Here is a 13,690-nt window from a genome sequence, read left to right as displayed (position 1 = left end):
ACTCTGTAGTCTTCTTGATGCCTCTCTTCCATACCTAAATCTAATCCATTACAAAACCTTTTGGGCTCTGTCCTCAAAATACAGTAGAAGTCAATCATTTCCTCCCTCCCTCCCTTTCTTTCTTTTATTTTTGGCTGCGTTGGGTCTGCGTTCCATGCGGGCTTTCTCTAGTCGCGGCGAGCGGGGGGCTACTCTTCGTTGCGGTGCGTGGGCTTCTCATTGCGGTGGCTTCTCTTGTTGCCCAGCATGGGGTCTAGGCGCACGGGCTTCAGCAGTTGTGGCTTGCGGGCTCTAGAGCGCAGGCTCAGTAGTTGTGGCGCACGGACTTAGTTGCTCCGCGGCATGTGGGATCTTCCCAGACCAGGGCTCGAACCCGTGTCTCCTGCATTGGCAGGTGGATTCTTAACCACCGCACCACCAGGGAAGTCCAGTAGAAGTCAAACATTTCTTACCACATTCACCTCTCCTATTCTGGTCCAAATCACAGTTGTCTCCCGACTGACTTATGACAACAGTCTTCTAATGGTTTCACTGATTTCCTTCAGTCTATTATTGCAGAGGGGCCAGATAAGCTTAAAGATGCCACTCCTCTGCTCAAAACCCTCCAATGACTCCCATCTCATTCAGAGTAAAAGCAAAAGTCCTTAGAGGGGCCTATAAGGTCCAATGTAATCAGATTCCTCTTACCTCCCTGAACTCCTTGTCTACTAGGCTCTTGCTTGCTTGACCCATTCCTATCATACTGGTCTCCTTAAGGTTCCTCCAACATGCAGGGCACACTGCAGCCTCAGGGCATTTCCAGTTATTAGAACCCTCCTGGACTGTTTTTCTTCCAATTATCCACAGGGCTCACATCCTTAGGTCCTTTAAGTTTTGGTTAAAACTCACTCTTTCAGTGAGATCTTTCTTTTTTTTTTAAGTATTTATTTATTTGGCTGCGCCGGGTCTTAGTTGCGGCACACAGGATCTTTAGTTGCGGCATGTGGGATCTAGTTCCCTGACCAGGGATGGAATCCGGGCCCCCTGCATTGGTAGTGTGGAGTCTTAGCCACTGGGCCACCAGGGAAGTCCCCAGTGAGATCGTTCTTAAGCACCATATTTAAGTAATAGCACTTCTCTTCCACCACTCGCTCACTCACACACTTACACATTCTCAACTGCTTTCCCTCTTTATGTTTCCACATTTCACTTATCACAATCTTATGTACCATACATTTAACTATTTTATTTGTTAATGTCTGTTTCTCACCTTCTCCTTGCCAGAATGTAAGTAAGCTTCATGAGGGTAGGGATTTTGTCTGCTGTATACCTAGTACCAAGAACTGAGCCTAACTAGCACATACCTAGCACCAAAATATTCACCAAGTGAATGAATTCTTAAAATGTTTATGACAGATGACATTTACTGAGCTCTTACTATGTGCCAGGCATTGTGCCAAGCACTTCACACTTATTATATCAGTAGAGAAATTGGAGAATTGCAAAATAATATCGTTTGGAAATCAAAGAAGGGAAAGTTTCAACCAGTAGAGTTGATAAACAGGACCAAGGTCAAAAAGATGTCGAGTAGATGGATAAATAAAATAGGGCAATTAGTTATTATAAAAGTTATTGACAATCTTAATGAGTCCTTTTTTCAGGAAAGTGGAGGTACTGGGGAAGCCAGACTGAAGTGGGTCCAAGCATAACCAGAAGCTGGAGAGGAAACAAGAATGTCAATTACTACTTTAAAAAATTTTGATGGTAAGGGGAAACAAGGATAGCTGGATAGAAAAGTTGGTATCCTAAAAATGTTCTTCTAGGACGAGGGAACTTGAGCATGATGGTTGGCTGAAGGGGAGGAGCAAGGAGAAAGAAGAAATTGAAAATCCCAGAGAAAGGAAGCAGAACGGTTACTAAAAAAATACGTTGGCTAATGTGAAAGAGATCCAGTGTTCAGCTAGAGTAGCTCTTTGCTGCACACAAAATAGGGCTCAATAATTTCTCTCCCTTTTCTTCTTTTTTTTTAAAGTGAAAAAGAGAAAGGACCTAGGAATAGAGAAGCAAGGAGTGATTTACAAGGGCTTCATGGCTGCCAAAGATGGAGAACACAAGTGATAACTGTTCAATTTCTCAACTATTAATTGTAATTATTAAAATTTGAAACATATTATTAGAGCGGACAGGAGAATACTGAGATATTATTTTAAGGATAGTGTATTTGCATGCATGGCCATGCATACGCATATACACATACATACATGTATACACATACATGCCAAGTCTTTCTTAGAACTTAGAGAGATTGTTCAGGTATCTGGGAGCTTTTGTGAGGAACTTCTATCCATGATGAACCCTCTGATACTAGGATCAGCCCCTCTACTTGATGAGTTTGCTCCTTGCTGATGAGTAGTTGGAGAAGCCCTCCTATAGCTACAGACAGACAATTCAGAGTTAATGCACATTTCTTGTTTAAAGAGTGGCCCTGGAATAGAAATAAGGAAATGAAATCTCATGACAGTGTCATCATAAAGTCATCAGCCAGATGGCAGTCCTTGAGATCTAATCCTTAGAGGCTTCTCACAATAATATGTAATATCACAGCCAATATTATCTTATTCACCAATTCATATCTATTCACAGAGATTGAAGGGAAAGAAATGAACTTGCAGAAGCCCACATTTCTGGCTTTATATGTTAACATGGACTCTATAAGTCATACGATCAGGAAAACAAAATATTTTCCTACATAGGTCACAATGATGATCTATGTTCTGATATGAACTGCTAAACTACAGAGTTTACTTGAGAAGCAGTTTTTGCTTTTATTCATGAATGGTAGAGCAAGTCCTTTTAGGTGCACGTAGCTATTTATATTTATCTACATAAAATGGTAATTAAAGGTCCAATAAAAGCCAGTATAGAATTTGAAGATTCCTCTGACCTATTAATAAACTTAAATTGAACACTAAACTACAAAACAAAATTAGCTCACTTTCATTTTTGATTATGTCTTGAAACTACAGCCTGCCAGTATACGATATCAAAGTAAAGTTCTTCCAAGTTACACTTCTTATATCTTGTTTAACATTCAAAATTTTAAAACTGAAGTAAAGATTTTATTGCTTTACATAGGCTTCCAAATGCACAAAATTTTTGCATATATTTATCTATATGATTGAAAGTTTCAGTGCAGGCAATATATCAGTGCTCAGTGGTAAAACCTGAACCATGAGAAATGATGTAATCAGAATGCTTTCAACGGTCTCCCCTACCTAAAAAGTCTTGGTTATAGATATATTTCAAAGACATGAGATACTTTTATTCCCCAAACCCAAATATCAATATTAATAATTTCTCCTTTAAAATTATGTTTATTAGGATTACCAGTAAGTGTTTATATTCTGTGATAGTTGTAGTTTTAGACACTTCAAATGGCAACTCTAGAAGATGGATAAATAGAAAAAATAGGGTAGAAACAAGGAAATAGAATAATGTGAACCACTTTGTAAAGGAAATACTTTTTATTTACAAAATTTGGCAAAATCTCGTTCTGAAGTAATAGAGTATGTAATTGTTATAAATGCATGCTAAACTGCTTAGGGGATCAATAAAATTTTCTGTGATGACGGAAATGTTCAGTTCTGGACTGTCCAATGGGGAAGCCACTCGTTACCTGTGGCTCTTGAGCATCTGAAAGGTGGCTGAGGAGCCGGAAGAAATGAATTTTAAATTTTATTTAATTGTACTACTTTAAATTTAAATGGCCATCTATGGCTAGTGGCTACCCTACTGAATAGCACAAATCTAGAGGAGGACGATGATGTTACTTCACTTCTGGGTTTAGCTGGATGAGACACTGGATAAAAACATCAAAATGCAGAAGATCACATAAAGAGGTTTCTTGTTCTTTACCTATTTAGCATAAGATCTATAAGAATATAAAATAAGAGAAGATGCAGCCAAGTAAAATACGGTTTAATCTGTGCGGGTGACACACACAGCACACACCGAATGTGAACTTCCCAGGTAAAGGTATCATTAGCCAATAGAGAACCCAGCTCTCCTCATGCCCTTTCACACTGACCAGAATCACCACCAAGCCCAAATGGCCCACTTTTATGACTACCCTACGTGAGAGTATACTGTGCATGAATATACAACCTACATGACTAGACCGTATTCACTCAGATTTGACTGGCTGTCTCTCCAGGGAGCTTCACGCTGTCCAGCTACAGCATGACGGTTTATCAGTTTCTTCTTTCCATACCCTTTGTGGCAGACATTCTCTATTGGCTGGCTCAACCCAAATTCCTAGATACTAGAGGTGGTTTTGTGGCATAGTTCTGACCCGAAAGTTCCTGAGAAAGCCACTGTTTTCCTGACACCAGCACTGCCCCTTCTGCTGCTGCTTCTTCCTGCTGGAATGCTTATGTTCTGAGGGAAATGCCAAGAAGAACAAGGAGACTTCAGGGCTGACACTGCTGCGCTATGGAGCCCATGTCACGACCTGCCCGACTCTGAACTTCTCATAAAGTGACAGGAACAGACCTCCATTAGGTAAGCTATTGAACTTGGGTTTTCTGTTACTTGAAACTGAAAGCAATCCTTTCAACTTTTCTTCTGTGTTGAGTTACTGGCACTCCAGAACACTTGTAGTTAGTTATTTTTTGTTTGTTCATTTACCTATTAAACATGTTTTGGGGGTAGATACTATGTGCCAAGCTAAGTGCTAAGTCATATGGTGAACAAGCAGCCAATGTGTATACCCCAATGTGTATACAGAGCAAACATTCTCATAAGAGACAAAGACCAACAGACACTTACATACAGTGTAGTGAGATAAGCACTATAACAGGGTGTAGGCTTTGGGGTTGGTAATCAGAGAAGGCTTCCTGGAGGAAATGGCATTTACACTGAGACCTGGATAATGAATAGAACTTAACCATGCAAAAAGGAAGGAATAATACATCTATCACGTCAGCACATAATAGAGAAGACAGAACATAGCTATGAGGAAATGAAAATAGCTCACTGTTACTTAATTATGGGGAGGGGAGATTGAGGGAGAGCAGAAACTTAGGCTGGAGTTTTAAGGAAAGGCCATAACGTGCAAGATCTTGAAGTCATTGAAAGGAGTGTGGACTGTCTTCAAATAATAACGGATAAGCCACCAAAGCCTTTAAAACTGGGTGGGGGGGAGGGGGAACCATATGAATATATTGTATTTAGAAAAATCATCCTGCGTTCTATGTAGAGAATGGGTAAGAAGCAGGAAGATGTAGTCATTTAAGCAAGACATGATAGTTGAAGAGTAGGGAGGAAGGGAAATAACTGGATTTGAAAGCTATTTAGGTAGTAAATAGCTTTGTGATAGCTTGGCCACTGGGATTGTATTCAATAGAAGGAAGAGTCAAGCATGAGTTTCCAATTTGGACAACTGAATGGGTTGTGGTAATGTTCATTGGAGAGGGATCATAGGAAGAGAAGTAGGTTGCATTTGGAGAAAGAGGTTGTAAGAGGACAAAGATGAGTTCAGCTTTGGGCCTATTAAATTTGAAGTTCCCGAGGGACATTAAAATGAAAAGAAATCAATAGGATATGCAGGTCTGAAATTCAACGATCACACTCAGCTGCAAATGGTATAAATGGAGAGTCATCAGCAGACTGAAACTACACAAGTGGATGAATTTTCATAGAGTATATGTGAGAAAGAAACAGGGAAGAACTTTAGAGGCATGAATCGAATTAGCTTGGCAAATCACAGGTTCTCTATGGACTAGCAAAAAATGTAATTTGGCTTTTAACTTTCTATTTTACTTTACCCATTGGAGAAATAACTATATACCTTCCTTAGGTGGTAGCTTTTTAGGGACCAAGTCAAAAAATATAAACTGGAAGCCCCTTCTCTGAGGAATCCAAAGACCTAACGAAAATGATCAGAAGAAATGAGAGGGCTGTTTGGAGACTCAAGGAGCATGAAAGAGTGGCATAGAAGGGATAGACCTCTCTTGAAGCCCCAGTTTTGTAAAATGTCTCCTTCTTGGCTAACATTCCCTAAACATACCAAATTAATCTCTGATCTTAATTTGCATACCCATAGAGGCCTCTCTTTGAGAAGCAGGTATTTCCCAGTGAGATCTTAACTACTGACTCTCTGATACCAATCGATTACATATGAATAAGTCTCCCTGAGCCTAATCTGCCCTCATTTAACTGAACAAACAGCAGATCTGTATTTGGAGCAGAAAGTACAAACCTTGCCAATAAGAGGAGGCAGTAACTTGGAGAATTTTTTTTTATCAGTTCCCTATTCAACCGGGGTTCTATTGATAGGGCCCCAAATATAACTCCCCAACTTCAGGTTGAGTCCTCTCTTCCATGGCCATCTGAACACCCACTGTCTGGAATTTAGGGCTAGAGCTGCTCTATTCCCCCAGGATGACCGGCTCAAATCCACTTTCACAGGAGTTTATACTCTTCAATCTTTAACTGAGTTTCAAGATTAACTTGATCTCTCAATTGCCGTGTATTAATAGTTCCTTACTCCTAAGAGTTTCTGCTTAGTTCAAAACCTGTTTTTGTTTTCTTTAATGGTGGCCTTTTTTCCTTAATAAAGGCCACCTACCTGACTTCAGTAAGTCATGTTATCTTCTGGAACTCATCTACCTTTCACTGGGATCTTCCTTACCACCATACAGGTGCTATTTTTGCCTCTGTTTTCTGACAGAGCTAAAAATGAGTACCCAATAATCCTTGACTTACCATAGCATGAACAAGGTAACTATAAATTATGTCGAGTCATCATTCAACAAATATTTACCCTGCAGCATTATTTACAATAGCCAAGATATGGAAGCAACCTAAGCGTCCGTCGTCGATAGATGAATGGATAAAGAAGATGTGGTATATGTATACACCGGAATGTTAGTCATAAAAAAGAAGAAAATTTTGCCATTTGAAACAACATGGATGGAACTTGAGGGCATTATGCTAAGTGAAGTAAGTCAGACAGAGAAAGACAGATACTGTATGATGTCACTTATATGTGGAATCTAAAAAACCAAAACAAACAAAACAAAATGGAAACAGACTCATATAGACAGAGAACAAATGGGTGGTTGCCAGATGGAAGGAGGGGGTAAAAGGGAGAAATAGGTGAAGGGGATTAAGAGGTACAAATCTCCAGTTATAAAATAAACAAGCAATGGGGATGTAATATACAGCATGAGGAATACGGTCAATAACATTGTAATAACTTTGTATGGGGACAGATGGTTACTAGACTTATTATAGTGATCATTTCATAATAAGTGCAAATGTCAAATAACTATGCAGTATACCTGAAACTAACATAATATTGTACATCAGCTACATTTCAATTAAAAAAACACAAATATTTACCAGCTCCCTACTATATCACCTGGTTCAGGATGTGTCAAATAAGAAAGATAGCCTCTGTCCTCAGGGAGGTTAGACTAATGTGAAGGACAAACATTAAACAATTAGTTACATAATTCATGTATTTGTTTATAATTTTGTTTATAATTAGGATAAATGCTAATGAAAGAACAGCACAAGGGGTTAAGAGTGAAAAATAAGGAGTCAGGACTTAGTTCGAGGAGATGGTGTCTCTAAGTGCTGTTGATTTCCGTAGATATATAATGGGAAATGAAGTTATGAGTCATGTTACACTACACAAATTTTCCCATTGGGTGTGTGGAGGGAGATACAATGACGGCACCAGAGACAGCTATAACTCCATCATGAAGCCCAAAGTGACTTCCCTGTCAGACTAAAGATGGGGCAGTTTGTGGCATGACGGAATAGAACAATATTTCTTTGGATAGAGTTCTCAAAGCAGACTAATAAATGGCCCTTTTAGCTACAAATCAATCTTTTGTTTTTGTCTAATTGCCTAGTTACGTCACTACCTTTCTGACTGTGGGCAACTTCGGGTCCCTCACCTTTAAAATAAGTGGACTTAGGCAAGACTGTGAGTTTGGTTGGCATTTGTCATCTTGGATCCTCCCAAAGCCCTGGTTTAGCAGGATGGGAAAACAAATCTGCATTATCCACCCAGTGTCACTACCCTATCATTAGAATCAGCAAATAGTTTTAGAAATAATATAGTTCATACCTTTTATGAATGCTTGCCCAAGAGGCATTGATGTTCTCTGTTATCATGTGTACTTTTCTGGTATCATCTGCAGAATAATCCCGAAGAAGTTTCAGTGCCAAGTCATTTGCCACATCGACATTTATCTGCCACTGGCGGAGGTCTTTGGCCAACTGCTATAGATACACATGGGAAAGAGAACGAATGTCAGTTTTCTCTGAAATCTCTAGTTGCACTTTCTTAAAATGCTTCATAAACAGCTTCTGAATCCTCGGGTCAGAGCATGTCTACACGGTTGCTTTTAACCTACCGTGTGTAGTTCACTCAAACATGATAGTATAAGCTAACCCACTTTTCATGACAAAACTTTTCAAATCCAGCTTCTTGAGCAATAATCAGTATCAGGTATCTCAATTTAGTAGCAATTAATCGGAAACAAACTTGGCTTAATTGTTTTTATCATGGGAGAGAACAAACTATAAAAATAAGCTCTCAAATAATTGTTGAGTATGTGACATATACCAAAATTTGAACAGAAAAAAATATCACGTTAGTTCTTTTCCTCGTCATTAACTTGTTGAATTGTTTATGTAATTAGTGCCATCTACTGGCATTCAACTAAAGCTGCATACGGAAAATATTAGGCATCAAAAAAAAAAACCAGTGCTGTTATTCTAGTTATGAACTTATTTAAAGGATCAGTTTATTCATAATACTTAAAAAATATCCTACTTTAAAATCAGAATAAAATTTTAAATATAAGAATTTTGCTAAACCAAATGACGTATGTTTTCTTCTTTTTTTATCTTTAACAATTGAGTATTATCAAACCATGTATTGCATCACTTGAAATATCGTATATCAAGAAAGAAATAAACCAATGATAGGTTTATCTGGATGTATATTAACCCCAAGTTTCTATTAAACATTGCTTCAAGTGCATGGAAGAGGTTTCCAAGCATTACGGTATTATTAAATTACAAAGATAGTTATATCAAATCCAATATAGTGGGTTAAATGGACAAAGGAATAGTAACAAGCAATTCAAACAAGAGAAAGAATAAAAAGTTTTTAAAGAAAAGGAAAAAAATCAACTTTCAAAACATGAAAAAATAAGAGTATTACAATTTGACACCAATTAAGTTTAAAAAAATAAAATCCAAAGCTGGATAGACTGTAGCCAAACTAGCGCATTCATATACTACTGATGGGAGCAGCATCTATTAGGACAATTTGGCAATATATATCAAGTGACATACAAACGCTTATTCCCATTGACCCAGTAATCTAATTTTAGTATTTTCTCCCAGTAAAATATTTAAAAGAAAGGACGTACATTATAGGAATAAAGATCTTCATTAATAAGATAGTAAAAAAATGAGAAACAATTTCAATGTTTAATGAGAGGACATTAAAATAAGGCAATACATCAACCCAATGGTCTAATATGCAGTAAATGTGCACAGAAATCACACAAAAAAGAAAAGAACACAATTTCTACCTTCACTGTATTTCTTAAATCTGTAAGAGTACATTGACATAAATTGGAAGGGTAAAAGAGAAAATTGAAACTAATTGATGTTTCTGAAAAGAGTACTCATTTTTGTTTTAGTATTTGTTCTTTTATGTTAATATGATTTATGGTAATAAAAATCAAACACTCGTACTTTTCAACATAGTTTCAGTATACATGAGTACACTCCTGTTCCCTGAAAATCTATAATCAGTATATAATCTGGCATTTCTCAGTTAATTAGAACATCCTATTCTAGAATCAAACGAAATAATTGCATTTATTGCATATAGCAAATAGACCCAGATAACAGAGCTAGTAGGAAGCAGCTAAAGCCAGTATCACTAACTTTTGCTATAAAAATAAAAAGAGAGACAATTTTTAAAGGCACACAGTATACTCGCTGTACTATAAAGCAATTACAATTTAACCTTGTGGAATTCCTGCCTTTTCTTATATACACCTTTTATCAAGCCCTGCAGTTCCTATTTTCCACTTTTTATATCCTCACACTGTCCAAAAGCCCTCCTGAGGTGAAACACACACACCAAAGTCTTTCCCTTTCTAGAAATTTCCTACAGTACAAAATTATATCTTCTTCCCTTTCCCTCTTCACTGAAGCCACTTTTAACCTATAGTGTTAAAAAGTAATGTATACTAAGATATGAAAGACCAATTGGTCCTTATTATCCAGAAGATGGTATTTGCATTTTAAAAGACGAGCTTATTATCTATCATCTATTAAATCTCTAATTGGCAGCATAAGACTCTACAAAACTGACACCAATAACTTAGTTACCTTTTAGTTAGGCAATTCCTTTTTAAGAAAAATGCAACTGCTAAAGAAATACCTATTATGAACCAACATCAGAGCATATATGTATAGATTTAGCAATATAAACTGTTAATTAAAATTTTAATAAATATAATTAAAATCATTTATTTTATCTAAGAAAAGACAAATGATCTTGGAAGTCAACCCTCACTCATGGGTTGTTACTTGAAAAGTCTAGATATAAGAGGATACACTCTTTGGTTCTAATCTATAGATCATAAAAAATACCTAAAAGTAGAAGCTGAAAAGTATGCTAGGATTTTCCAAAATCTTGAAGGACATAGCAGGTTAAAGTTTAATTAGACACTTCATAGTAAAAAGGTAGTAAAGGAGTAAGGCTTGACTTCAAACCAGAGTTTTTTGGTATACTTTAATGCTTGAAAGGCAAAAATACGCAAGCCATATATTTTCCTTCAAATTTGTATTCACACTGAAATTTAAATTTTTATACCTAAGGAAATCTTGGCTGAATGCTATCCTTCACTGCATACAGCTCAGATTTTGCTGTGATGTAGGATTAAAAAGAAAAAAATCCCACTGACCTTGACTAACATTGACAGGGCTAAGGCCCTTATCTGAACTCAAAGGTTCTCAACCGCAGCACCCCTTTCTCCCTTCTTAAAGACATTCACCAGAACAGACTGGTTTCCCTTCCTCCTAAGGTAATAATATGTTGACCACCTTGGGCTTTAACCAAGTGTCATTCACAGCAGGAACGTTGACCTTGACCAGCTTTGCCTACTACTGTGAAATTTACTACTGGGACAACTCCAGACCACAGAAGAATTTTAAATTCAAAAATACAATAGAATTCACACACACTCTTTTTAGTTCTGAATTCCATTTACAACTGTATACTCTACAGGGAATCGTGTAGTGATCATGGTGTGTGAAGAAATTTAAAATATTGTGAGCACTAGCCTATAAAAAAAAGATGATTTTGTGGGTGTATATATATATGTGTGTGTATGTGTTTTTTATGAAGAATATAAAATGCTCAATCCCCAAGAGATTGTGTCCCTAACGAGGAAAGAAATATTTCATATTCAAACCTCATATGATGCTGCTACAATATGTGCTTGGTAGTTATACACAGTATTTAAGGCAGAAAAAATGATTATGGACTATGGGACAACCTGAATTCATTTCAAGAATTTTCAGTATTAAAATTTTTAAATTTCAGTGTTTGCCTTTTCTTTTTTCTTTGTAAGAACTCTTTTTAGGAATATTGACCCGATACAAGGGAAAACAAGGGAGGAAGAGAAAGAGTATTGGAGAGTCTGGGCAACAGAATGAGCCTGCTGGGTTTGAATCCTGACTTGATCACTTACTAGTTATGTGACAAATGGGAAAGTTAATTATGCTCTCTATGCCTCAGTTTCCCCCTTTATTAAATGGGTATATTAACAGTATTTACCTTGAAAGATTATTATGAGGATTAATTTATAAAATGCAGGGAAAACACTTAGAGTGGTGCCTGGCATACCCAAAGCATTAAATAAGTATTGGTTAGAATCACCATCATTACTACTACCACCACCACCACCACCACCACCACCACCACCACCACCACCACCACCACCACCACCACCACCACCACCACCACCACCACCACCACTACTACTACGATTACTACTACTACTGCTGCTGCTATTTTTTTAAAAATATTTATTTATTTATTTGGTTGCGCTGGGTCTTAGTTAGTTGTGGCATGTGGGATCTAGTTCCCAGACCAGGAATCGAACCTGGGCCCCCTGCACTGGGAGCATGGAGCCTTAGCCACCGGACCACCAGGGAAGTCCTCTACTGCTGCTATTTTTAAATGAACCATACTACAGCCACCACAGGGTGAGCCTCTACTGAATGAAAGAAAGGGACCCACTGTTTTATAAACATTGTCTATAACGCTGCACCTCTAAAAGTCTCCCTTTAATTTAGAAGATAAATGTGAGTATGTAGACCTACAATTAAAATTTTAAAGTTGAGTATTGTTTAAGTTTTCTTATAAAATGTGTTTTGAGATATTCACCTACAAGTGAAATTCAGGTTTGTTTCAGGTGAACTCGATTTAAAAAAATTTAATGGCCCTGACTCAAAGGAGCATCATAAAAAGCAATGCAGAGTAATGAAGAGGCATCTTCCCAGGAAGGCTTGATTGGCCATTGCCTTGCAGTTTGATCTTAAAGTCATTAACCTTTGAGTTCCAGTTTTGTTGTCTGTAAAATAGGATGGGATTACTCAGGCTGCTTATTATGCCTCACCTTTGTTATGAGGTCAAAATCAAAATCAAAATCAAATTGCTTGTGTGAAATACAATTCATATTTTATGAAAAGACAAGAAAACTTTAAATATAAAAATTCTTCTCTGCCCTTTGGCCATGTCTCTGCCTGCACTGTACACTGTGTATCTGCGTTATGCATCGACCAAACCTCCCCTGTCCGCAGGAATACCTGCTCAACCATAACAAGCAGCATTCTCCCAGCATCAACAAAACAACTCCTTAAAAGATAACATTCCTTCCTTTTTTGTTTTTAACATTCCTTCTTGATCTTGGAAGGGGTCATGTGACCCACCACAATTATGCTTAGATCTGGATTATATAAGTGGTCGATAATACGTCATTTGATGTATAGCCCTCTGTCTCAAAAAACTTATATAACTGTGCCTTGACTTCTGACAAGTGGAACAGTTCTCAGAGCTTTCTGAGATGCTCTTCCCAGGTCATAATCTTCAAATTTGGCTCAAATAAAAATTTCCATTTCTTTCTTAGGTCGACTGATTAATTTCTCGTTGACACTTGGAAATTTATAAAACAGGATCCTAATATATTTACAGATAAAAAGTTCTACATACTGGGTTTTCTCCTTTTGCCTTAGATACTGTGTTTGCATACATGAACTAAGAGATTCATTTAAAAAAATTAGCTCTGTGAGCTAACAGCTAAGAGCTTATTAGCTCTTAGACCCATTCTCTGCCCCTCTCCTACTCTGCTCAGTATTGCAGATGGACTAACCACTTTAGGGGATCAGCAAATCCCAGGATTTCTTGCTAGCTGGCTTCTAGATGGTTAGGCCAGTGAGAGAGCCAGAGGAAGGCTGAAACTAGAGTATATCTCTCCCTCTCTCTATGTGGGCAGTATCTTCTTTGTGTCTCCATTTCCCACTGGACAGACCCTCTCTCTGTAATTTCAGTACTGCTGTGCAGCCCACACAGTGGTCAAGTTAGCACCAGATGGCTCTGGCT

General features: G+C 37.6%; 1 protein-coding gene across 19 annotated transcripts in view; it reads right to left on the bottom strand.

The window, feature by feature from the left end:
• Positions 1-13,690, bottom strand: part of DMD (dystrophin) — a 2,843,071-nt gene that overhangs the window by 529,767 nt on the left and 2,299,614 nt on the right. For all 19 annotated transcript variants that reach the window (XM_079909736.1, XM_079909735.1, XM_079909718.1 and 16 more), the window contains one exon: positions 8,120-8,274. In XM_079909736.1, coding sequence (XP_079765862.1) covers positions 8,120-8,274 — 155 coding nt within the window. The remainder of the gene's footprint in view (positions 1-8,119; positions 8,275-13,690) is intronic.

This window comes from Stenella coeruleoalba (assembly GCF_951394435.1).
Source record: "Stenella coeruleoalba genome assembly, chromosome: X".
Lineage (NCBI taxonomy): Eukaryota > Metazoa > Chordata > Mammalia > Artiodactyla > Delphinidae > Stenella > Stenella coeruleoalba.
This window is presented reverse-complemented; position numbering and strand designations above follow the sequence as displayed.